A 23,619-nucleotide genomic window follows, 5' to 3' on the forward strand; every position below is an offset into this window, starting at 1 on the left:
TCATACCCCGATTTCAGGAGACAAAATAATAATTAAATAGGTTGCATTTGAGTTTTGCAATCTTGACCTTAAGAATCAACAAGATCAAGATCACTTCAGAATTTAAATGTAAGGTGCTGGTAATAGTATGTCTCTTAGATTGTTGTCATTTTGAACCTTAACCCTCATCCAAATTTGTAAAACAAGTTTGATTAAAACTGGCAACCTTGACAAGTTTGACAATGCCTGACATTGGATATTTAAAGGGACCTTAAAAAATCAACGTTTTGAAATACGTTGAACTGTACATATAAAAAATTTAAATGGAATAGTAGCCTACTTAGTAGCATGTATGGTGCCATATCATATATGTTAAAATGTCAAGTGGATGGGGTAACAGCATTGTTAATTACATATTTAAACTTAAACCATAAGAATTTGAAATGTATTATTTATCTATCACCCTGAAATAATGATTAGTAGTGCATTTACGCTGGTCTTTGCAACTCCTTACTATCAACGGTTAAACACTGGCTTAACACTGGGTTAAACACTGGCTTCTGTTGTATTTTTTTAGTTATTTTTTAAACAGTATTTAGTAGCTATTATAGATGACATTGGTCAATTGTTAACTCTTAAAGTTCTGTTTGAATCACACTGAGTCTTTTAAAGAAGAAAGAAAAGATTAATTTAAGAAATGTCAGGTGGTTCAATTTTGGAGGTGAGTAGTTCTTTTGTACTCGTTTGCAGCAAAACAATTGATAATGTATCATATCATTATGATGCTTATTGCTTATCTTTTGACATACCGTATTTTACGGACCATAAGGCGCACCGGACTATAAGGCGCACTGTCAATAAATTGCTTTGATTAGTTTTTTGTTCATACATAAGGCGCACCGGACTATAAGGCGCACCGGACCATAAGGCGCACCGGACCATATATAATAGTAGTATCGGTACTGGTTTTGAGTGTAGGCAATAAAGCACTACCGCACTTGATCCATACATAAGGCGCACCGGACCATAAGGCGCACGTTCAATTTATGAAGAAAAAAAAGAATTTAAAGTGCGCCTTATGGTCCGTAAAATACGGTAATTTCGAGGCCTGATATGTTTTATTCCAAAACAACAATGCGCTTTCCCTTTCACTAATATAACTACTAGGGAAAATTTTAACAACTTTAGATATCATACTGTACCGTACTTAAAAAGTGACACTAGTATTTCGTTGAAAGCTAGTGTCTTTTTTCAATCTTGCTTTTTGTGTTGGAACATCTGTCCTGAAAAGTGTATCAATTTACTGTCCCATGAGGTTAATATTTGTCCAAAGTATATTAAAAGTTTTCTATAGGATGTGCAGACTTTTTGTCTGATTTGTAGGACAACAAATAAAACAAATTTCGTAAGCTGATATACCAACAACTGCTTGTTTGATTTTAATGTTTTTTGATTTAGTTTAGCAAGAACTTCCAAACTTGATGGAAAATAAGATATTAAGAAATGAGCAAAAGGTGGCATCATGTGGTTTGATAACTTTTGAAAATTTGTTGTGTTATATATACTGTAATCGAACATCTAAGGTACACACTACACAACATTCTAAGGTACACAACATTTTGATGTAGCCAATCTGACGTGAGACATTTCAAATGGCCAATTTTGGCCAGACGTATTTAGACGATACATATCGCCATATGTAATATATCTTAGATCCCTTGAACATTGCTAAAGGGTCATTCCATATCAAAACAGCCAATGTGAAGATATCTTGTATATGGTACCTCTCAGATTTTGCTGAAAAGTTGTCATACTATGCTTTAGGCTACCAAACAAAAGAATGCTAAGTTTTAGATAAATATCTCAAACGGTTTTCCCATAGCGGCCATTTGAATTTCAGGCGCTACCCTCGTTTTTGACTTGGGGGGGGGGTAGCGAATAGCAATTTCAGCCATTTTCAGAGCCCAATAACTTTTCTTGTAATTGTGGTAGAAGACTAAAAGTTGCTGTGCTAGTTCATTATCAACTATACTACACAATTCAATAGTAACAAACAACATCTCTTGATGCATAAGTGTTAGGTGGGTCATCAAAATCCTGTTTTTTTGCCCCGTATAAGTGATTTTTTCAATTTTCAAATGCTTCTACCACCCAAACCAATCAACCTATTTCTCTAAAACCTAATTATTTGTAATATTTGGAAACTTTTCTTCTGCCAACTTAAATTTGGGAGTTGTGGTGCCATTAACAGAGATCTTATAGGTGTCTGAAAACCCTATCAGGCAGAAATGGCCCTTTTTTACCCCTATGTTTAGAGCCCCAAATGACCGCGTGGGCATTTTATGGTCATTCTGAAATTTATACCAGACAAACACATCCATTTATTCTTTCATTTCATGAAATAAAATCTTTGAGTATCAAACTCCTTCACTATAAATTTTATGTTTTTAAAATGTATAGGTAAACCGACAAATGCGCGGAGGTTTTGAAGAAACTTTAATGTAGCTTAAATAGTTCTTGCACATTTCAATTAATTTTTATCCTGTAGCTAGCCTAACATCTTGGGTACGTACTCCCAAAAAATTACGTCATTTCCGGTTCGCGTTTTTAAGCAGGTAATTAAAGACACACTACCCTCATTTTCACTTAAAAATATGAATGCGTGACGCCTATTAGGGATATGCGCACGCGGAATATCATTGCGTGGAAACCACTTAAATAAATAGGTTTACATCACCTATTGCACAATCGAATGAATGAATAACGGCTCACAGGGCTTAGGGACGTCGGAACTCTCTTCCTGTGACCCCAGCAGTGCCGGTCTTAGGGTATTTCGGGCCCTGTGCGGAATATGCTTTGCGGGCCCCAATGACAATTATCCAAATTATCCAATTCAGTAGCGTAGCTGGGTATTTTGAAAGGGGAGGGAGGTTTGAGGGCCGGCGGGCGAAGCCTGACGGCGTGTTTGCCAAAGGCGACCCCCAGTGGCAGGGGGTCTTGGGGGCCTCCCGCAAAAAAAAAAATTTGAAAAATTACTTTGAATTTGGTGCATTTTAAAAGCATGTTCAACAAAAATTTGGGTATGAAACTGTCTAACTATCTCTATGTTTTCTGCATTTTCTGAGTAAATTACGGGCCCTGTACAATCGCACGGTTTGCACACCCCAAAGACAGGCACTTCCCCCAGACCAGGGCATTGGTATTTCATTGAATTAATACTCCTTGTTGAATTGGTATTTCATTAAATGGATAAAGGAAAATTGCTCTCCTGAACATTTTACGTCATTCTTCGGCAGCCGTGGCCGAGTGGTTAGCGCGTTGGGCTCGCAGTCGAGAGCCTGCATGTTCGACTCCAACCACCCGCACTTGCTGTTGTTTCTCTGGGCAAGAAACTTAACGATAATTGCCTCTACCTAGTGATCGATTTCGAGTAATGGGTAGTATCAAATTGAAGTCATAAGTAAAGTAGACAACCGGAAAACAGACATTGCCGTCGGCTGCAGCGTGGGTCAGGTGTATGTCGGAAGGCGTACACCGATGCATAGCGCTCAAGTCCGCTTTCCCGCAATGCAGGATAAAGATAAACAAACAAACAATTCTTTTTCCTTACAGACTGGCTACTTCAGTGAATCAGCAGGCAGACATCAAGTAGCCTACGCAAGTTGCATAGCCTACTGGCAGGCTACTATGAAGATTAGTTGGTTCCTTTTCGCCGCTTCCTATCGTCTGTTGTATCGCATTTGTGATTGCACTGTATATATTGCATGATATCGCAATCGGCGCAAATAAAAACATTTACTTATTGGATGGTTTTAAACCAACCATAAGAGTCGAACCAGCGCCGCTTGATCTGATTTGATTGAATCTTTATCTTAGGACTGCGAAAGCTTCTTGCAGAGCTTAATCCTGGCAGTTTCGCATACTTGTAGAGGCTTTGAATCACTGACGCAGGCCCGGTCACCGAGATTGACAGAGTGAAGTTTCCGATTGTTGAAGTCTTGTTGCCGGGGAACTATTCCAAATTCCATCCATTAGATGCCGCTGAATGGAGAGCAGTCCTTAACGTGCGTTGCTCAAGCGTATTGAGTGGCGTAGCGGTCAGTGGAGTGGTGCCTCACTCTACCGGCCCGCGTTCAATACTCGGTGCGTCACGGGAAGCCTCACTTAACTCTTAAAAAATTGTTGCTCAAAAAATATTGGTACCGGTAGGCTACGTGAGAATCACATCACAATGAAAGAATAAGAACACTTGATAAATCAACAAGACTAGGCGAAACACAAAATGAACAAGCACACATAAGCAGAAGAGTGGGAATGGATAAAATCGACCAACGATCCTCACGCAGTGCTTCTACCTCCGCTTTTGATATGATGTCGGAGCATGGAAAAACTTTGATGTCTTTTTGAAGGTGAGGAGGGATGCATTCGTGGACACCTTCCTCCTTTGGCTGCATCTTCAAGCAGCAGTCGATTTCCAAGCTGGCAACTGGACCTTCCTTGTTTTGTAAAAAAAAGTAGTGCTGCCAGATCTTTTTGTATCGTATTTCTTATCATTAAAACTGTTTTACTTCTGTGGCCTTATTTTATTTTTTTGCATAAATTGTCTCATATGATATAACTCTAATTTCGATCACAACTTATATATAATAGCGCAAACTTTCATCAACTCGTATTCAATAACTTCAACTCTCAATCAAGAAAAGGGTCTAATAGAATAATTTCTAATTTCTATAATTTTGTAATATAATTTCTATAAATTGTATAATTTCTAACTTCAACTCTCAATCTAGAAAAAGGCCAAATGTATAATTTTTAAAGCCAACAGAATCTAAAAAAAAATAAAATCTGTGGAATCTGGCATTAAAAAGTCCAATCTGGCAACCCTAGCACACGACCGCTCATATAAACAAGTGACGTAATTGAATCTTTGATTGCGTGGTTCGTCTGAAAAAAGAAAACTAGAGAGAATTGGTTTGTTTCTTTTGATATGACGACAGTATCTGCTCTTCGCTGCAAATCAAGAAAAAAATGGCGTTAATAGGATTTCGGATGAGCCAGCAATGGCAAAGTCGATTTCCCTAACGGCAAAGTTGTTATTGCAGTAAAATTAAAAAGATAGATGTAGTTAGATTTGAAGAGAAATTTTTCTACGAAAACAAAAAGGTAAGATGTTACATTTTCTATCATTGCAAGAATGGTGCTAGTGCTACAAAATTAACCAGTTGGAACCTACAATATTTTTGTTTGTTTATTATAATTTACACCTGCGCGCATTCGATGGTGTTTTAGCTGTTACACGCATTTGTCGGTTTACCTATAACATTTTGGTCATTTTTGGCAAAATAATCTCAAGTCCTTAATGTAGGTCAGAGAAAATTCAACAATGATTTATCATAAAAACAGTGAAAATAAGTAGGTACTATGCTTAGTGATCATAAACATTGGAATGCTGACATTGTTGACCATTAATTTATGATCAAAATGATGCTTTCACCTCTTCTCACCCATGAAAAAGTGCCCACCTGCATTCTGCAATCAATAAGCTATTATTTGGAGATAAAATTGTAGGAAAATGATCAAGTCGTGTTCAAAAATTAAATTGTTTTCAGTTTGCACTATAATTCTCATTATGTAAAATGCATAGCTCAAATCAGCTCAGTTGAGTTTGAATATCATCTATTGTCTAAGAAACTGTGGAAGTAGTGTCAGAACATTTTCACAATCTTTTTGGTAAAGTTTGTATTTTCGAGCACTGTGTCTAGGTTTCTAGTACACCGACACAACAAATATATGTTGGAATAGCACCCAACAAGGCATTTGTCTTTGGTCTGGCAGCCACATCAAAATGTTGTTTACACGCTTCATGAATTTTACGAAAACATCACCATCACCATGTTTATCTGAACGTTCAATAATATTTCCAGTGAACCAAATCATCATCATAGATACAAGCAATGTAAATTCCTGGTTGGAACAGAGTTGAGATTTTTGATTGATCTGAAAGCAAGCGTTCTTCATCCAAATGTTTTGCATCACAGATTTGTTCTGCACTGATGTCTGTGAATATTGAATTATGTGACATTCTTTTCATTCGTACTATCATCATAATCCATCGTCGGTTTGTTCCCCACTAGTGGGGGGTGGCCGATTGTTTCCGCGCAGCAATTGTTTTAATCCCTTTTCTCCATTTCACCCTGTCCCTTGCATCTTCCTCCTTCAGTCCGGTTTTTTTAAATTCATCCTTCACTTGTTGTTTCCACGTTCTTCTTGGACGACCGCGTTTCCTCTTCCCATCCACCTTTAGATCTAGTGCCTTTCTAAGAAAACTTCCTTCCTCCCTCCTTATCACATGCATAGGTGCCGACTTTTATTTTTGCACGGGGTGGCAGATAGCACAATATGGCAACCTATAAACTTTCAAACTGCATGTTTTTGTTTGATTTTTACTAAGCATTCGAAAATTGCATTTTTTTAATTTGAAAAAAGATATTCATTTAGGGAGTGGAGCTATCAATCATCGAGATAATTTTATTTCCGAGTATTTTATAGCTGTCATAATTTATAGCGATATTGAGCAGTTTAAAATTTTTCAAAAAAGATTTTTGGGAGAGGCAATGGAAAGGTCGTATTTTATTGATTAATAAATCCCATTGTAAACCTAACAAATGTAACAATGACTTATGAAAAGTAACAAATAAAACGATCGCAACAACAACAAGGAAAAAAATCGCAGCCACGTGTTGCGTAATCTTCACGTAGCTTGCTTGATGTTACGCGAGTATCATGCTTGTGACAAAAACAATCATTTTCTTCGCAATACTATATTGGTTCACCTCTTGCTTTACTTGACTTGAAGCGAAAACCAATGATCAAAAAAAGATTTAAACGTCCGTTCAAATTACATTTATTTGCAGTAAGTAATGTACCCTAAACGGGGTGGCTGCCATCATGCCATAGAGGTTATGGGGTGGCGTGGCTGGCCATCCCGTAAGTCGGCGCCAGTGATCACATGTCCATACCATCTTACTCCATTTGCCCTTGCCATTTGGTCTATGGTCTCTCTCATCTCTAGCATATCCAACAATTCTTCAGTCCTCTTTTCCCTTCTCGTTTTCACCCCACACATTGCTCTCACCATTGACCTTTCCGTTCTTCTCAGGATTGCCAGCTCACTCTCTCTCAATACCCATGTCTCGCTACCATATAGCATTGCAGGCTGCACACAGCTCCGATATACTTTTCCTTTCATCCTTAGTGAAAATTTTCTGCCATACAACATTTCCCCACATTCCCTGAACTTTGCCCAGCCCAATCTTGCCCTTGTTGTCTATATTGATGTCTATACTATATTGATGGAAATTGGAATAAAGCAATAGTGTGAATGTGTTCCCCTAATAGTTTTTGTCGAGGCATAACGTCTCTCCTATTCATACTTTTCTCAACCATGCACCAATGGGAAATGGCCTCTTCTTCCTCCTGTGAATGTGGTGCTGAGGAACAGACCGCAGACCACATCATCAATGACTGCTCCATCTTCAAGTCACCTAACAGAGTGGAAAGTCTGCGTGTCATGGATGATGAAACCAAAGACTGGCTGCTCTCTAGTAGCCTTCCAGTGTAGTACGGTAACATCGTGAATCTGGGGGGTAAAATGATAGACCCTCGGCCCCAGAGGCTCACACAACAACGACGATACTCTTCTTTATTTTTTTTTAACGTTGTCTGCACTAATGAAGAATAACTGAATGTTTTTGATGTTTGTTGTTGCCCATTCAAACATCTGTAATGGTGTCAAAATATGGTTTGCATTGGGGGCCTGAAGACTTGCACGTGCTGTAAGACGCTTGACAGTGCCTCCAATTCCGTTACATGGGCTTTTTCCTTGCAAAGTGGCAAAAAAGTGCCATTCAGCAGAAATACCAAAGTCATGTTTGTGATAGCACAGGTTGGTGAAGTTCTTATAATTTTTATATTGTGAAGCTGCACTAATGCTAAAATAGATTACTTTGTGCAGATTTGGGATAAACTGTTTTAGATGAGGTAACAAGAGTGAGTCACAAAGATGGATCCTGCATTCCCTTTCATTTTGTGCTGTAGCTTGTAACATTGGATCAAGTATGACAAATCAAAAATCATAAATATCTTAAAAACAATACAAAATCAGGTGAATAGAAAATTTTGCCAAATTGGAAATCTACCTAAAAAATACTCCTAAAAGGACCCATCTACAGATCCCTAAGCATTGTGCACTGCTTGGTGAGAGTGGTGTACCAACAACCGCACAATTGGAATATTGATTTGAGCTAAGCATTTTAGGTCTGCTACTATTCGGCTAGTCCGATTTGGCTGCAGTCTTTTTTGACTGGTTTGTTAGATTTACGGAAGGATTTTGTTGGATTACAGAAGGATTATGGTTGAATTTTCAAAAAATTTGGCGGATAGGGAACTAGCCGAGAAAGAATGTACCCGAATAGGGAACTAGCCGAATCAGACTAGCCAAAACGGGCCATTCCGAAGCATTTTACATAATGCAGAATTATAGTGCAAACTGCAAGCTGAAAACAATTTATTTTTTGAAAACGGATAGATCATTTTCCTACAATTTTATCTCTACATAATAGATTATTGATTGCAGGTGGGTACATTTTCATAGGTGAGAAGAGGTAAAAGCATCATTTTGAACATAAATTAATGGTCAACAATGTCAGCATTCCAATGTTTATGATCACTAAGCATAGTACCTACTTATTTTCTCTGTTTTCATGATAAATCATTGTTGAATTTTCTCTGACCTACTTTAAGGACTTGAGATTATTTTGCCAAAAATGACCAAAATGTTACATTTTAAAAACATAAAATTTATAGTGAAGGAGTTTGATACTCAAAGATTTTATTTCATGAAATGAAAGAATAAATGGATGTGTTTGTCTGGTATAAATTTCAGAATAACCATAAAATGCCCATTGCCCACGCGGTCATTTGGGGCTCTAAACATAGGGGTAAAAAAGGGCCATTTCTGCCTGATAGGGTTTTCAGACACCTATAGGATCTCTGTTAATGGCACCACAACTCCCAAATTCAAGTTGGCAGAAGAAAAGTTTCCAAATATTACAAATTTAGGTTTTAGAGAAATATTTTGATTGGTTTGGGTGGTAGAAGCATTTGAAAATTGAAAAAATCACTTATACGGGGCAAAAAAACAGGATTTTGATGACCCACCTAACACTTATGCATCAAGAGATGTTGTTTGTTACTATTGAATTGTGTAGTATAGTTGATAATGAACTAGCACAGCAACTTTTAGTCTTCTACCACAATTACAAGAAAAGTTATTGGGCTCTGAAAATGGCTGAAATTACTATTCGCTATGGACTCTTCAAGAATTGTTATCATTGCCATAAAGCACCTTCTTTAAGAGTGCCTGGTCATCTCGGTCTGCTACTATTCGGAGAGTCCATTTTAGAGAAGCCGATTTGGAAAAATCCCAGTTCAGAGAAAGCCTTTTTTTTTGGAGAATTCTAAAATTTCACAGCGGCATCTGTTCATTCAAAGGGATTAGCTTATAACAGAGGTTAACCAAGTAAAGTGTCAGTGAAAAAGTTTCAACCAAACATAAAAAACTGTTATCAAACGGCGTTTCATGATTAACGATAGAGGTTAATTAAATAAACCCCCAAGCCAAAAAAAGCCGTGGTCAAACAGTAAGTACGGTAAGTAAAGTGTCAGCGAAAAAGTCTCAACAAGAAAAAATAAACAGTTATAAAACGTTAAATGGCCTTTGAAACTGTCATGCTGGTAGGCCATGTTAGGCGGCTTTCACAAACCAACATTTCTCTTTTCCGTTGGTATTCAAAATGTTTTTCTCTTCACTCACATTCGCAATATTTTTTCACTAACAAGGCAAAATATGAGCATCGCTGTAAAACCTCGAAGACTAGCTTTACACCTACGTGGGAAGCAGTGCATTTAAATACAACTGCAAATATGTTTTTACCTGATGACAATTAATGGATTTTTTAAACATAATTTTTTAACAGATTTTTTGTTTTAGCTGCGGGCGCGACAATTCGGCCACCGGGAAGCAGCTTTTGGTCGGAAAAATTATACCAGCTTAGGGACCTGCTAGAGTAGCCTCAGAGTGATGCCTACAGCCCTACATCGAATCCGATTCGATATATTTCCGGTATAGGAAATGAAGCAAATGCAAAATAAAGTCAATGTTTTGTTTGTGACAACAGATTGTAGCGTCCCCATTAACACATACATTTTTTTGCACTTGTGCACTTGTACAGTTGTACACTGTGTAAGTGTGTATAATATATTTATTTTTCTTTGTCGGAAGAAACGATGTGGAAATAGAATACAGTGTCATAAGTTATAACCAACAAAAGGAAATGTGATAGTTGTAATGGTTTAAGACATGCATGCAAAAATCCAATTCCAAATGGCCCATCCATATCATATTTGTTATGCATGAATCATTACTATGGTCAACATATCAGTGCTCAGCGCATCTGGTAATCGCTTCCTTAAAACATAATAAACTTACTTTATTAGCCCATGCAAGCTTGTGGCTGGTGGGGGTCTGCTACTATTCGGTGAGTCCGATTCGGTGAGTCCGATTTGGTGAGTCTGATTCGGTGAGTTCCTAACTTCTAACCCCTAACCTTAACTCCTAACCCCTAACCCTAAAACGGCAATGATAATTAGGCTACGGTACCCGATAATTTAAAAAAAAAATTGAAAAAATCCCCCGTTAAGGGATCGGACTCACCGAATCGGACTAACCGAATCGGACTCACCGAATCGGACTCACCGAAACGGGCCATTCCGGGCTGGTGGAGTGGTGGACAGCTTTACTACTCTCTGCGTATGAAATATGTATGATATGGTGTATGAAGCAAAAATTTATTTCGATGTTCAACTAACCTCGTCTTGAGCTACGTGGTCTAGCACTCATATTTCTTGCAGTCATTCTTGCCTGCTATTCTAATAACAACAATACAGTAACTTGAAAGCTTCCAAAAACGGGTCTGCTACTATTCGGTGAGTCTGATTCGGTGAGTTCGATTTGGTGAGTTCCTAACCTCTAACCCCTAACCCTAAAACGGCATTGATAATTAGGCTACAGTACCCAATAATTTAAAAAAAAAAATTGAAAAAAATCACTGAATAGGGATCGGACTCACCGAAACGGGCCATTTCGTCCAAAAACAATACTAATTTTGATCAAGCATAGCACTGGCAGCGTATTAGCATGGGTAATGGGTATGGAAAGGTAAACTCAAATACCGCCTACCTAAATAATCCCTACAAATTTTCAAAAATTCTCCAAATCGGTTTTCTCCGTAAAAGCCTGTCTCCGACATTGGATTTCTCCGTATTGGATTTGACAAAACGGGCCATTCCGTAGTTATTGCTTCATGGAAAAAATGTTGCCTCAGGTGCATCGCTTCTGTCAACTGTCTCATGTCAAGTCGATGTGACAGAATGTCCTTTGCACTGCACAGAGATATTATTTATAATATATTGTGTCCCTTCGGGCAGGCAGTGAGAAATAAATGAAGTTTGATTTTTTAGAAAGTTTCAATGATATTATTATTAGCAAAATGTGGCAAAGCCTGCCACATCTCTAGTTCGCAATCATTGACTCCACATCACCCTTGTTCATGATAATATCAATTAATTACCACAACATTGTGCACAGAAAGCAATTGATATTGTGAAGCAAGCAGCTGAAGAGGACAAGAATGGAAACTATCAAGAAGCCTTGAGACTTTATGAAGGAGCGGTGGAACACTTCCTTCATGCAATAAAATGTAAATCTACTGTATATATGCAGAATGTGACACGATTCAGTAAATAATCGTGTTGGCTCATGATCATCTTAGATTTTCTTTTATTATTATGCAATTTGTATTTCAGATGAAGCAAAAGACAATGCGGCAATTAAAAACAGCATCCGCCAAAAATGTGTAGGATATCTAGATAGAGCTGAACAGTTGAAGAAGCATCTGGAAGGCAAGAAGACTGGAGGATCTGGAAAGGGAAAAAAGAAAGAAGTGAAAGCCGAAGGATCGTACGTTTTATGAATATTTTTAATATGAATTATACATTACTTGTATAGTTATGGTCATCATATCAGAGAGTATAATATTTAAAATCACCCAAACTAAAACTGGTTCTGTTTGATCATACAACATTAATTTACATAATTCCGGTTTGTAGAAGAATATTTTCACCCCCTCCCAACGATGTTTAACTCAAGTTTCGTTGAATTTGTTTTTTTAAACAAATAGCTGCAAATGAAAATGTTGTATGATACTGTTTTGTTGAAAAATGTCACATTATAGTTTCAACCATTTGTCAGAAAGTTTATTACGATATTCCGAAAGGCAGTTTTCTGTATAAAACAACCCAAGGCTTTCTTTTGAAATTAAACACCTATATATATAGTCAGAGAGCCTGTGACATATTTATAGAAACATCAGGTACAAAAGGTTTGAGTGGTTTATCAAACTTACTCCACAGTGTGATGTTCAGAAACCCAAATCCAACAACAAACCCTTCGCCTGATTTTATGCCTTTACTATGTAAAGACTTTGAAGCAATTCGATTCGAGTGCCACAGGAGGGGCTTTCCCTATTGAGGGGACCCAGTTGGCCCAAAATACTTAAAAATAACATCATAGGGTACAAAGATAATACACTTAGTTCGAAACAACTTTTTTATGGCCCGAAGATTTTTTATAGCCTTATTTTGGGGGTTATATATAACTTCCCAAATTCACAAAGTTAACTCTAAGGTACAAGAACAAAACCATCACCAAATTTTATGCCTTCAATTGTAGACTTAGGAACAAGTTGATCTGGCTGTCCCAAGTGGGATATTCACGAATAAAGGGCACCTAAAGTTGGCTTAAAATACATAAAAATAACATCATAAGGTACAAAGATAGAAATTGTATCATCAGTTGGGGCATGTCCCACTGAGTCCAAAACATTTTTTTGTATGGCTCTACGGTGGGACTTAATCTCATTTTGGGGTATAACTCCACAAAATGAACATCATAAGTTACATTGATGAAATCAAGTGTTGGTGATAGTACTTCACTTACAGATTTCAGAACATCAAAATTTGGTCATGCCAGGTGCGGAATTCCCTAATAAGACCCAAATTTTGGTGAATTTTGTAAAATGACGTCATAAGGTAGGCTACAAAAATCGGAATGGCCCGTTTCGGTGAGTCCGATCCCTTAACGGGGGATTTTTTCAATTTTTTTTTTAATTATCGGGTACTGTAGGCTAATTATCATTGCCCTTTTAGGGTTAGGGTTAGAGGTTAGGAACTCGGACTCACCGAATAGTAGCAAACCCACAAAAATAGAGCATGTGTCTTTAGTTGGGGCATGTTTCACTGAGTTTGAAACAACTTTTCTTATGGCCCCCAACCCCAGGTAGGTTTCCCTCGTTTTTAGGTGACTTATGAACTCCAAATTCACTAAAGCAGCATTAGTTTAAAAACATTACTTCCAAGGATGAAACCAAGTGTAGGTTAGGACTGTAGGTGGCATTGTGAAACGTCAAAATTTGTTCGTGTCAGCGGGCAATTTATCCTAGCACAAAGGCTTAAACCTGGTCCTAAATTTCATCTAAATGACATCTCTGGCTCAGCTTTTTGTTAATTTATAATCTGTTGTTAATTGATATAGGCTACCACAAATATTCTGTCAACAAGCATATTATAGGCTGCAATATCTACGTAGTATAACATTGTATGTATGTTAAAATACATCTTTATGAAGATTGAAGATGGATGTTGTACGTAAGCTACGTTAGATTTATTGTTTTTCTAAGACTGAATACTGAACAGAAACAAATCACACTACGTGGTTTCACTTAAACATGCGAGAGGACTTGCTTGAATAACAAAAACTATACTATTGAGTATTGATACGAGGCAGTTAACCGCTTCAAGTGGACAGTTTGCTGGGTTGGTTTACAAAAACATAAAAGTTTTATTAGTCAATTACACAAACTACTTACTCTTTTCAGAAAAAATCTTTCACTGGTAATATGGCATGTAAAATAGAATATTGTGGGCTTGTAGCAAGCTTCGAGAAAAACGATATCTATAGAGTAACGACTACTGTATTTCAAATAACAATTTTGTTACATAATACAGGACAGTGACCGCCTGACTGACCAACCTGGAAATTTCTCGAATTCTCCGTTGGCTGATCTGCTCCTCCCTAAAATATCCATCCTGTAAGGGTGTAGTCAGGAGGGGCAAAGGAGGCAATTATCTCCCCCCACGAAATATTATCAAGAAAAATTTCACACTATGTTCACAGCATCATTACCAAAGTTTTACTATTAATTTAGGCTGAAAGTACTCTCAGACTGTGTAATTTTAAAGTTTTTTTTTTCAAAATTATGATGTTGTTGATATTGTGATTTGGGGAACTTGTTATACCCAATATACATACCTGGTTATACCCCCAAAATGAGGTTAAGCCCCACCTGGGACCATAAAAAAGTTGTTTCGAACTCAGTGGAAAATGCCCTAACTGATAATACAATTTCTATATTTGAACCTTATCGTATTTTGGGCCAACTTTGGTTGCCCCCTTATTCGAGAATGCCCCATTTAGGGCACCTAAGTCGACGTGTTTCGAAGTCTTCAAGTAAAGGCATAAAATTTAATGAAGGTTTTGTTCTTGTATATACCTTATGATATTAACTTTGTAAATTTTGGGAGTTATACCCCCTAAAATTAAGTTAAGCCCCACCTTCGGGTCATACAAAAAGTTCTTTTAAACCCAGTGGAACATGCCCCAACTGATGGCACAATGGCACATGTTCCAACTGTGTACCTTATGATATTGTTGTTACATATTTTGGACCAACTTTGAGTGCCCCTTATTCTGGAGTGCCCCACCTGGAGCACCCAAATCGACTTGTGTCGAAGTTATCGCAACTAAGACTATGATGTATCTTCATATTACAGAGATGACGATGAGGATGAAGATGATCCCGAAAAGAAAAAATTCAGGAACCAGTTGTCAGGTTTGTTCCTTTGTGATGGCTTAACTTTTTCCATGTCAGTAACGAATGGTTGCAAGATTTTTGGTGCTGACCGATAACACATAGCTTGCACAAGTCCTTATGTTTAAGTAGCATATTGTGAGAGGGCATGCTAGGCACGACTTAAAGAGCGAATTGGTCAACAATGGAAATTCTCGCCTAGGTCGTTGTTTTAACTCTATAATATATGTATTATACTTTACACAACATATGTATTCGTTTGTTCGCCCAAGACTTTGTGTGATGTGTTAGCTTCATTATGTCATGTCAGTTTCATTTGTGAGGCACATTCAACGCAATTTCCTAAATACTTTCTCCAAATTAATTGGCTGTGGACCCCACTAATGTTCTTGTTTCTCAGGAGCAATTGTTGTCGAAACGCCAAACGTAAAATGGACCGACGTCGCCGGACTACATGACGCCAAGGAATCGTTAAAAGAAGCTGTGATACTGCCCATCAAGTTTCCTCATTTGTTTACAGGTGACCCTTCGGCTTTTTGATTTATTTTCTTTATTACCTCAATTAAACGTGGCAACCATCAAATAAAGATTTCGAAAGCACAATTTTTTTTTGCGTCCAAATTTATTTTTGTTTGTGTGTTACTTGTCTTCATTGCTCATGAAATGTGCTTGTCGATTACTATGGAACATAAACATGTTTTCCGACTAAGTAGTGAATCGGGTAGAAGAACCTCATTTCGATGTAAAATCATTGCCTCATGTTATAAAGTTATGGCATGGCATCGAAGGTTCCAGTGTGTACTTGAGTGTAAATGTAATGTTTGTGTTCCAGGCAAGAGAACCCCCTGGAGAGGGATACTCCTGTACGGGGTAAGTAGTATTTTCATAAAACTGTTGCTGTTCTTAAGCAGTTTGTATAGTAGGCTTACTGCAAAACTCACAAAACGCTACATGAATTCTTTCTTTGCAATTACTGTATTGGCAACACAACAGTATTGTCAAATCGCGTCATTTGCAGTTTTTCAAACAAAATGACGCCATTGCAGAGTTGGGGTGTATAAAAGTTTTGCCAAGAAAAATCTCGTTGTAGAAAACCAAAGATTTGCAAAGTGCATAAATTCTTATATTTGTGTTGAGGTTCTTTAAACCGAGATTTTACAACCTGCGACTCGAGCATGAAGCAGGTCTGGCCATCCCTGTTTTAGTTCATCTTGTTTCTGCATCACCATACATTGATAGTAGCAACAACTCTCCGCTTGTATACTTGGATCAAGCAGTGGGCTATATGGCTGCTAATGAAGTATTCTTGCCTCAGCTCAACTTTGAGATTGTTACCGCTTTGAGTCACTTTTAATCAACAATGAAAAGGTTTGATCTGAAATCTGAATCGAGTTTCAAGAATTCAAACTTGGATGGGCTGCTACAGTTTCTAGAGCAGTAGTTCTCAACCGGGGGGTTGCGGACCCCAAGGGCTCCTTGAGGAAATTTCAAGGGTCCGTGAAGTTGCAAGTTTGCAGCATAAATAATCGATAAATTACGAAGTTTATAAAATGGTTATGCTTTATTTGTGTATTATTGCGATTCTCAAACTGTACGACGCAACGCACTGGTGCGTCGTTTGAAATTTTAAAGGTCATCGCACAAAGATTTTGTTTCCTAAGTAAAAACAATCATATAAATGAGTTAAATCTAAGGCTATATTGGCTATGTTCAACTTAAATTCTTTTGAGACAGTGGATCGTTGATCAATGCTTAACGTTAGTCAGCGGTTTATCAGCAGTCACAGTTTTGCCAGGACTGTGATTACAACGAAATATTGATTACAAATAAAACCATGGAGACATTTTTTGTATCGGTCACAAACTTATATTAACTTTTTATAAAATTTGTAAAAAAACATTAAATCAGTTTATGGATTACGGATTTTTGATCCTGTATGCCGACATGTAGCTCATAACATAATTTCTTCAATGTCATCAATCGTCATAAGTGCATCGCGAGTTCAGCTAATTCTTCTAGAATCTAGATGTTTCGCTTCGAAGCTTATGCAACATTTGGTTTCATTAGGAGACGCGGTATACTAAAATTTCAGATAAAATTTTTGCTACGGGTCCACGACCACTTGGAAGGCACCAAAAGGGGTCCGCCAAGACAAAAAGTTTGAGAACCACTGTTACGCGATTTTGTTCAATTAATCGAGTTAATTCGATGATTTTTCAATAAAAATATCTTATGGGAAATAATTTAACTTAGAACTGCAAGTGTTAAATTGCAATTAATATAGCAACACTTCTTCGTCTATATGTAGTATGTCAGGGTTTCCCAAACTTTTTTGGGCCACGGACCACTATTTGTAAATCTGTTTATTCGCGGACCCCCAATACAAAGGTAAAAATAAATAAAACCGAATTTTGTTTATTTAAAAAACTGACAACATCAATGGGACGGATGGGATTGCTTCTTATTGCATAATGCATAAGTCATCAATTCTCGGAGTTATTTGTGAAAGACGAACTCGTAAGTCAGGGTCCACGGAAAGTCTGGACCTGTACTTTGTCTTCATGTTGGTAAGAGCTGAAAATGCTATCTCACACATGTAGGCATAGCCGTACGAGACCAAACCATTTTGAGGGGGCAGAATGTATATTTGCCCAAATCTGCACGCTTTTATAGAAATTGCCCAAATATAATGTATGTGGTGCATGATAACAGTGAAAAACTAACACAACAAGATCACCAGCTACTGTAGCTAGAATTTCTTACCCAAGTAATCAAGATAGAACAATTGAATTCATCTTTGAATATACCTTGCTTGTTCATTGCTCGATGCTTCTGCACTTTGGCATGGTAGGTAGGAGTAACATTTAGGAGTATTATATACTTCAGCAGTAGCATTTTAAATGTTGGTGAAATTAACATGACACAGTTGCATATACAAACTAAACATTTATTTTGGGGGCGCAACTGCATCATTTTAATTTGGGTAGTTTCATAAAAGTAATCAAACAAAGCTAAGTAACACCATAACATTAACATTACATTTAACAGATACAGTAACTTATAACATTTTTTCGTTAAATGTTGTGGTGTTGCTCAGCTATGTCGGACTGTCCGTTTATGGTTGAAAAAGTACTGTAACCTCTCCACCCAAATTGTTTTATAAAAGTATTCACCAGATTTATATAAATTCATATTTTGTAGTTGCCCAAATCAAGATGATGCAATTATGGATATTAGGTCTATGAAAAAAATTAAAGACTTTGTAAATTGTGATGCCGAGGCAACTGCATCATGCCAATTTGGGCAGTTTTATAAATAGACTATGATCAGATAATTTCATATTTTTTTGTTGCCCAAATCTAAACGATACAGTTATGTAAATGGGAAAAATTAATGAATTTGTTCATTTTGGGGAAACTGCCTCACGCTAATTTGGGCATTTGCATAAACAGACTAATCAGATAATGTCATGTTTTTAGCTGCCCAAATCAACACGATGCATTAATTTTGTGAAAATTAATAAAATTAGCTATATAGCAAATTTTGTGTTTTTTTTTGATTTGGGCAGATTCATAAAAGTATTAGAGACATATTTTGGTGGCTGCCCAAATTGGCATGATGCAGTTGGTTAAATGCATTTCGTAGTACAGTTTGATCACCATACAATACATCAGTACGGGTGTGCCAAATGAAAATTTTGCGGCATATTTCTTGTGCAAATAAGAGGCTGTACCGTACTTAGTTTGATAGGTAAAATATATTAATTTGTAGTTTTTCTTAATTCATGCAATTTTAAAGCTTTTCATATAGCAATTTTTGCCCTAATAATTGCAAAATTTTGCCCGAATTCGCGACGTTTTGAAACAACAGGGGGGGCAGCTGGCTCGTACGGCTATGCATGTAGGTCGTGGCAAAAGGCAATAAAATCTTAGTTGCCTTTAGCGATAGCAATGGGTATTCCTCCACAACACTCAACCAGAAAGATGCAACAGCTGTTTGATTGAAACTGAGTATTAAAGTTCGATCAGATGATAATTCGGCTAATTCTTCTTCTTCGCGTCCTGACAGATCAGTCTTTGTAACAACAAAAGGGTTTAAAATCCAGTCAAAATTCTCATATGTCTCTTTTAAAGAGTACTTCTTGAAATGTTCAGAAAGCAATTCCAAATGTTGTATAACGTCAGAGAAAATCAACTCTGTATTAATTGAGGGTTTGTTGGTAATGTGGTCACACAGAACAGGAAACATAATATGCACAATATTATCATTTATCCTTGTTTTCCATACCGGTGTGTTGAGTTTCTTTATGAATGCTGTTATTTTGTTTGTTTGCGGCAATTATCTTTGACAGGGTACGTACTGTACAACGTATATGTGTGACTTTTCATTTTCTTGTCATATCGCCATGGACCACTTGTGCAGTCGTCGCGGACCACCAATGGTCCGCGGACCACAGTTTGGGAAACCCTGTAGTATGTACCATGCTTGTTTCAGGCATAGGCGTTCTTGTATAGCTATTTTCCTTTATCCCGGTATTTGACTGTTAGATGATCCTTGAGGTTATTGAGGAAAGAGACTAGTTACCACTAAATACGGCGTTATCTAGCGGTTGCACGGAACAGCGGATGATGGCGTTCGACTTTTTAATTGTGCGGTCCTCGTTCCTTAAAAGTTACCGCTTACTTCAACCCAGCGTGTAGTAAACTGGCTGGGCGTAGTTTGTAAAGGAAGGGTGGATGATATGGAGAGACTTGCCACACTACTCTTGGGGGTGGCTAGTACCTTGTTTTCTCATCCATGATGCTTTATATCACCATCACTATCATGTTCCTTCTTCGTATTGAGGGTTGGATACAATGCGCCATTGTTCTCGATCATGAGCAACTGATTGATATCAAATGAACAATTGCATGTAGTTGTAGAACCTTTACCAGGTTGTCGGAAGCTCGTTTAATCTGATTCCCCCTTTTTCTCACATAAGTGAGGTTGAAATATTTCAACATTTTATTTTACAGCCACCAGGCACAGGGAAGTCGTATCTTGCTAAAGCAGTCGCCACAGAAGCTAACAACTCAACGTTTCTATCAGTTTCCTCCTCCGATCTAGTCTCGAAATGGCTCGGCGAAAGTGAAAAGTATGTCGACTGCTGTGCATTGTACATGTGCCAAATCGATTGATTCAATGCTTTTTCTGACATCACGATTAGCACCTGTATCAGCATACCCCATTCGTAACTCCCGAAATTGGTGTGCTGATATGCATTGTGTACAATGATGCCCTACTACAATTGCTTATGTTGACAGCCATGATGTATGTGGCCGTGGTATTTTAAGATGGGATGTCAAGATACAGTCATTCACAAAATTTCTATTTTGAACTTTTGGAAGCTTGCGTATTATCTTGGTTAGGTTTTTATTTTATCGAATGTGATGATACCACTTAACTTGTTTCTTTAGAATGGTGAAGACTCTCTTCCAAATGGCTCGTGAACAGCGCCCCTCAATCATATTTATCGATGAAGTCGACTCCCTCTGCGGGTCTCGAAGCGATAATGAAAGCGAAGCTTCCAGAAGAGTAAAAACGGAATTTCTTGTACAAATGCAAGGTTGGAAATATTTTTTAATAAATTGGTTCTTCTGATTTGGTGTGATATTGTTTACTTTATTTAAAATGTTTTGTCACACCGCGCATCCCAGTGGATAATGTTGAATTACAGGAAACTTTGATGAAAAATTTAGGAACGAAGTTTTGTTTTGGAAATATTCATTAGCATTTTGCTAAACCTTACGAAATTGTGAGTTGTCATATCGAGACCTGGAGGTGATAAAGTTTATGAGGTCACATATAATCACACAACTCTGGTGTGACATAGGAACTTATGCTTGCACTACATAGTTCCCATGGCCTTGGTGGGATAAAGAACGATATCAGTTTATCTTCCAAATGAAAGGACGATTACCACTTCGGTCATAAACATTCAGTACTTGAGTACCTTTACCATGAGACTACTTGTCACACGTTGATTCGTTCATTGCTTGTTATGGAAGTTTGTGTACTTTGCATCAGCATCTTTGCGATTTTTCTGATGGTAACAACTTGGCAACTACGACCACATGATGTGGTAACGGAGACTTCGTTAGATTTAATGAAATGATGAATCGTTTTTTTGTTCAAAGGTGTCGGTGTCGATAACAACAATGTCCTGGTCCTCGGTGCCACCAACATTCCCTGGCAGTTGGACTCAGCTATTAGGAGAAGGTGGGCTTCCTCTGCTGTAGATCGAAACTTGCAACAAAAAGTTTGCGAACGCTCCTAGCCAATATCAGCCCTTCAAGCCTTTTTCACATTGATATATGGACTAATTTAGCGGCTAAGTTGTGAAAAATGTGATACTTGATAGTTGACAGTATGTGTAATATGATCTTTTACGATCGTTGATCTATGGTTTAGATTTGAACGTCGTATTTACATTCCCCTCCCAGAGGAAACTGCTCGCACGGTCATGTTCAAGCTTCACCTCGGCGATACAAAAACGAGTCTCACGGAAAACGAGATTAAAACTCTCGGAAGGATGACGGATGGGTAGGTGTTCTTTTTATCTGTTTACGTTGAATCAATGTGGTGTTGCCATAGTTGTAAAATTCTTAGTTTATTGTTATATCTGCTTCTTCTAGTATTGCTCTATGAGGGCCTACGCTATGTTTGGTTTTTCTTAGTGCTAACTTGAAGGTGTCTCAGCATGTCGAGATGACATTGGCGTGAGTTGGTATCCGCATAACCACTGCCGACGGTGAAACAACTCATTGCTTACATGACATCATCGCAGGTACTCCGGTGCTGATATTGGGATTGTTGTGCGTGACGCGTTGATGGAGCCGGTCAGGAAGGTTCAGAGAGCCACACACTTCAAGCGGGTGAGATTTTCTAATTGAAAGAATATCACTTTCGACGAGTGCGGCTGATCTAACGCTTTAAATACTTCATTGGTATCGTCAATGATCATGTGGAGACATTATAACGGTGCATGCTGAGTGATCTGGTTTCGGATGACATTTGGTCGGCAAGATGGAAAAATTGTTTTAATCAACTTTAATGCAGTTGACACAAGGCGGAGTAGCTGGTGTACACGTTTGTGTGTTTGATTTCTTGTTTTATACCGATAACCACACAGTCACTCGTAGTCCATATCCGAGTAACTTCCTTTCGTTTGCAGGTTCGGGGTCCGTCCCGAGACGATCCAAACGTAATAATAGATGACCTCTTGACCCCGTGCTCCCCCGGTGACCCCAATGCGATGGAAATGCCTTGGTTGGATGTGCCCAGTGATAAATTGTTGGAACCCCCGGTTTGTATGGTGAGTGGGAATTGATGTTAATTTTTCGTCGCCAGACCTCAATTTTACGTCAGATGTTTTGATTGACGGTCCGTGCTTTTTAACTAGGAAGGTTAGTTTTTTCTTCCATAGTGCATAATGCATGTACCATTCTTCCAATGCATTTTCATGTACGTATTATTTAATTACTTCTTTGAAGCAAAATGAATGATGATGTATTACTTAATTACCATAGTGATTAACGAGTTATAAAAATGGGTCTTTCAACCTCAACCTAACTACGACGAGTATCATTTGTTAGCCATAAACCCTTTTCATCATAATTGTGATTGGTCACACTCCGTCTTGTTGCCAGAATGACATGCTGCGGGCAAAAGAAAACACGCGACCAACTGTCAACGAGAAAGATTTGGGGTTGTTTGAAACTTTTACCAAAGACTTCGGCATGGAAGGGTGATACTACCGCTCCCTGGATGGCGTACACGCACTTACAAGCTGCTGCCCCATATATTCAGCGAATCGAAACGGATAATAATTTGATCTGTGATAAAACATCCGGGACTGTTATCTTTCTCGCGCTGAGATTATTCTGTTTGTCATCAATAGGAAACATTATTGTTAGCCGTCCTGTTTCGCTGATTACCTGGAGTACTATACCGACCCTATCTGTACCCTGTGTAACAAAGCGCACATATTAGCTTACTTCTTCACGCTGACATTCTGGCCACTTCTCGGCTCATCACATTACAAACTGGATCTCAACACTTTGATTGCATGGCTTCCTTGCAGCTCGAATCATGCTGCTAGAAGTACCGTAGTAGGTTATTTAAGCAGTAATCTTTGCTTCCTCTTGATGGCGGTGATGTGACCTTATTAATGTCATCCATTCCACGTGTTGACGTGAATGAAGGTTGCTGACTGCTGAGTATTGTCTATGGCCACCAAGTGGTGATTACAGTATGTTACTAGTTTTTAAGAGATCCTGCATAGACGAATTCAAAAGATGTCACTTATAAACTGCACCAATACTTTAACAAGTTGTCGACATAAAACCTTTCGTAGTGATCATCAGAGATGTTTGATATAGCCTATCAGCATCTTTTACTATCACATCCCATGCTTGTCCAGCTCGTTCTGTGTGCGATTCTGGGAATCTCTCAATGTCGGAAATTAATTTCTTATTTCACGTTACGCACCTGTTTGTACCGCATGATTGCGTCATGTAAATAATGTACATTACAAAACGTAACTAAGCAGCGA

At 38.0% G+C, this 23,619-nt stretch overlaps 1 protein-coding gene across 1 annotated transcript; it reads left to right on the top strand.

Annotated features, from left to right (window-relative positions):
* Positions 1–562: 562 nt before the first annotated feature.
* LOC145784424 (vacuolar protein sorting-associated protein 4B-like) lies at positions 563–23,619 on the top strand. Its single transcript, XM_082596242.1, has 13 exons — positions 563–700; positions 11,687–11,798; positions 11,905–12,058; positions 14,989–15,047; positions 15,427–15,546; positions 15,859–15,896; positions 20,042–20,160; positions 20,483–20,631; positions 21,203–21,284; positions 21,477–21,608; positions 21,853–21,940; positions 22,240–22,380; positions 22,715–23,619. The coding sequence occupies exons 1-13, from the start codon at positions 677–679 to the stop codon at positions 22,814–22,816; spliced, it is 1,320 nt and encodes a 439-aa protein (XP_082452368.1). The 5' UTR covers positions 563–676; the 3' UTR covers positions 22,817–23,619.

The sequence above is a fragment of the Aplidium turbinatum genome, chromosome 1, assembly GCF_918807975.1.
Source record: "Aplidium turbinatum chromosome 1, kaAplTurb1.1, whole genome shotgun sequence".
NCBI lineage: Eukaryota > Metazoa > Chordata > Ascidiacea > Aplousobranchia > Polyclinidae > Aplidium > Aplidium turbinatum.

Bases quoted from the DNA above. Each gene is read 5' to 3' on its own strand.
- LOC145784424 (XM_082596242.1), top strand. From the start codon at position 677: ATGTCAGGTGGTTCAATTTTGGAG. The intron at 15,897-20,041 runs GTAAGTAGTATT...TTTATTTTACAG, and splicing joins GAGGGATACTCCTGTACGGG to CCACCAGGCACAGGGAAGTC. The intron at 21,941-22,239 runs GTGAGATTTTCT...TTTCGTTTGCAG, and splicing joins GAGCCACACACTTCAAGCGG to GTTCGGGGTCCGTCCCGAGA.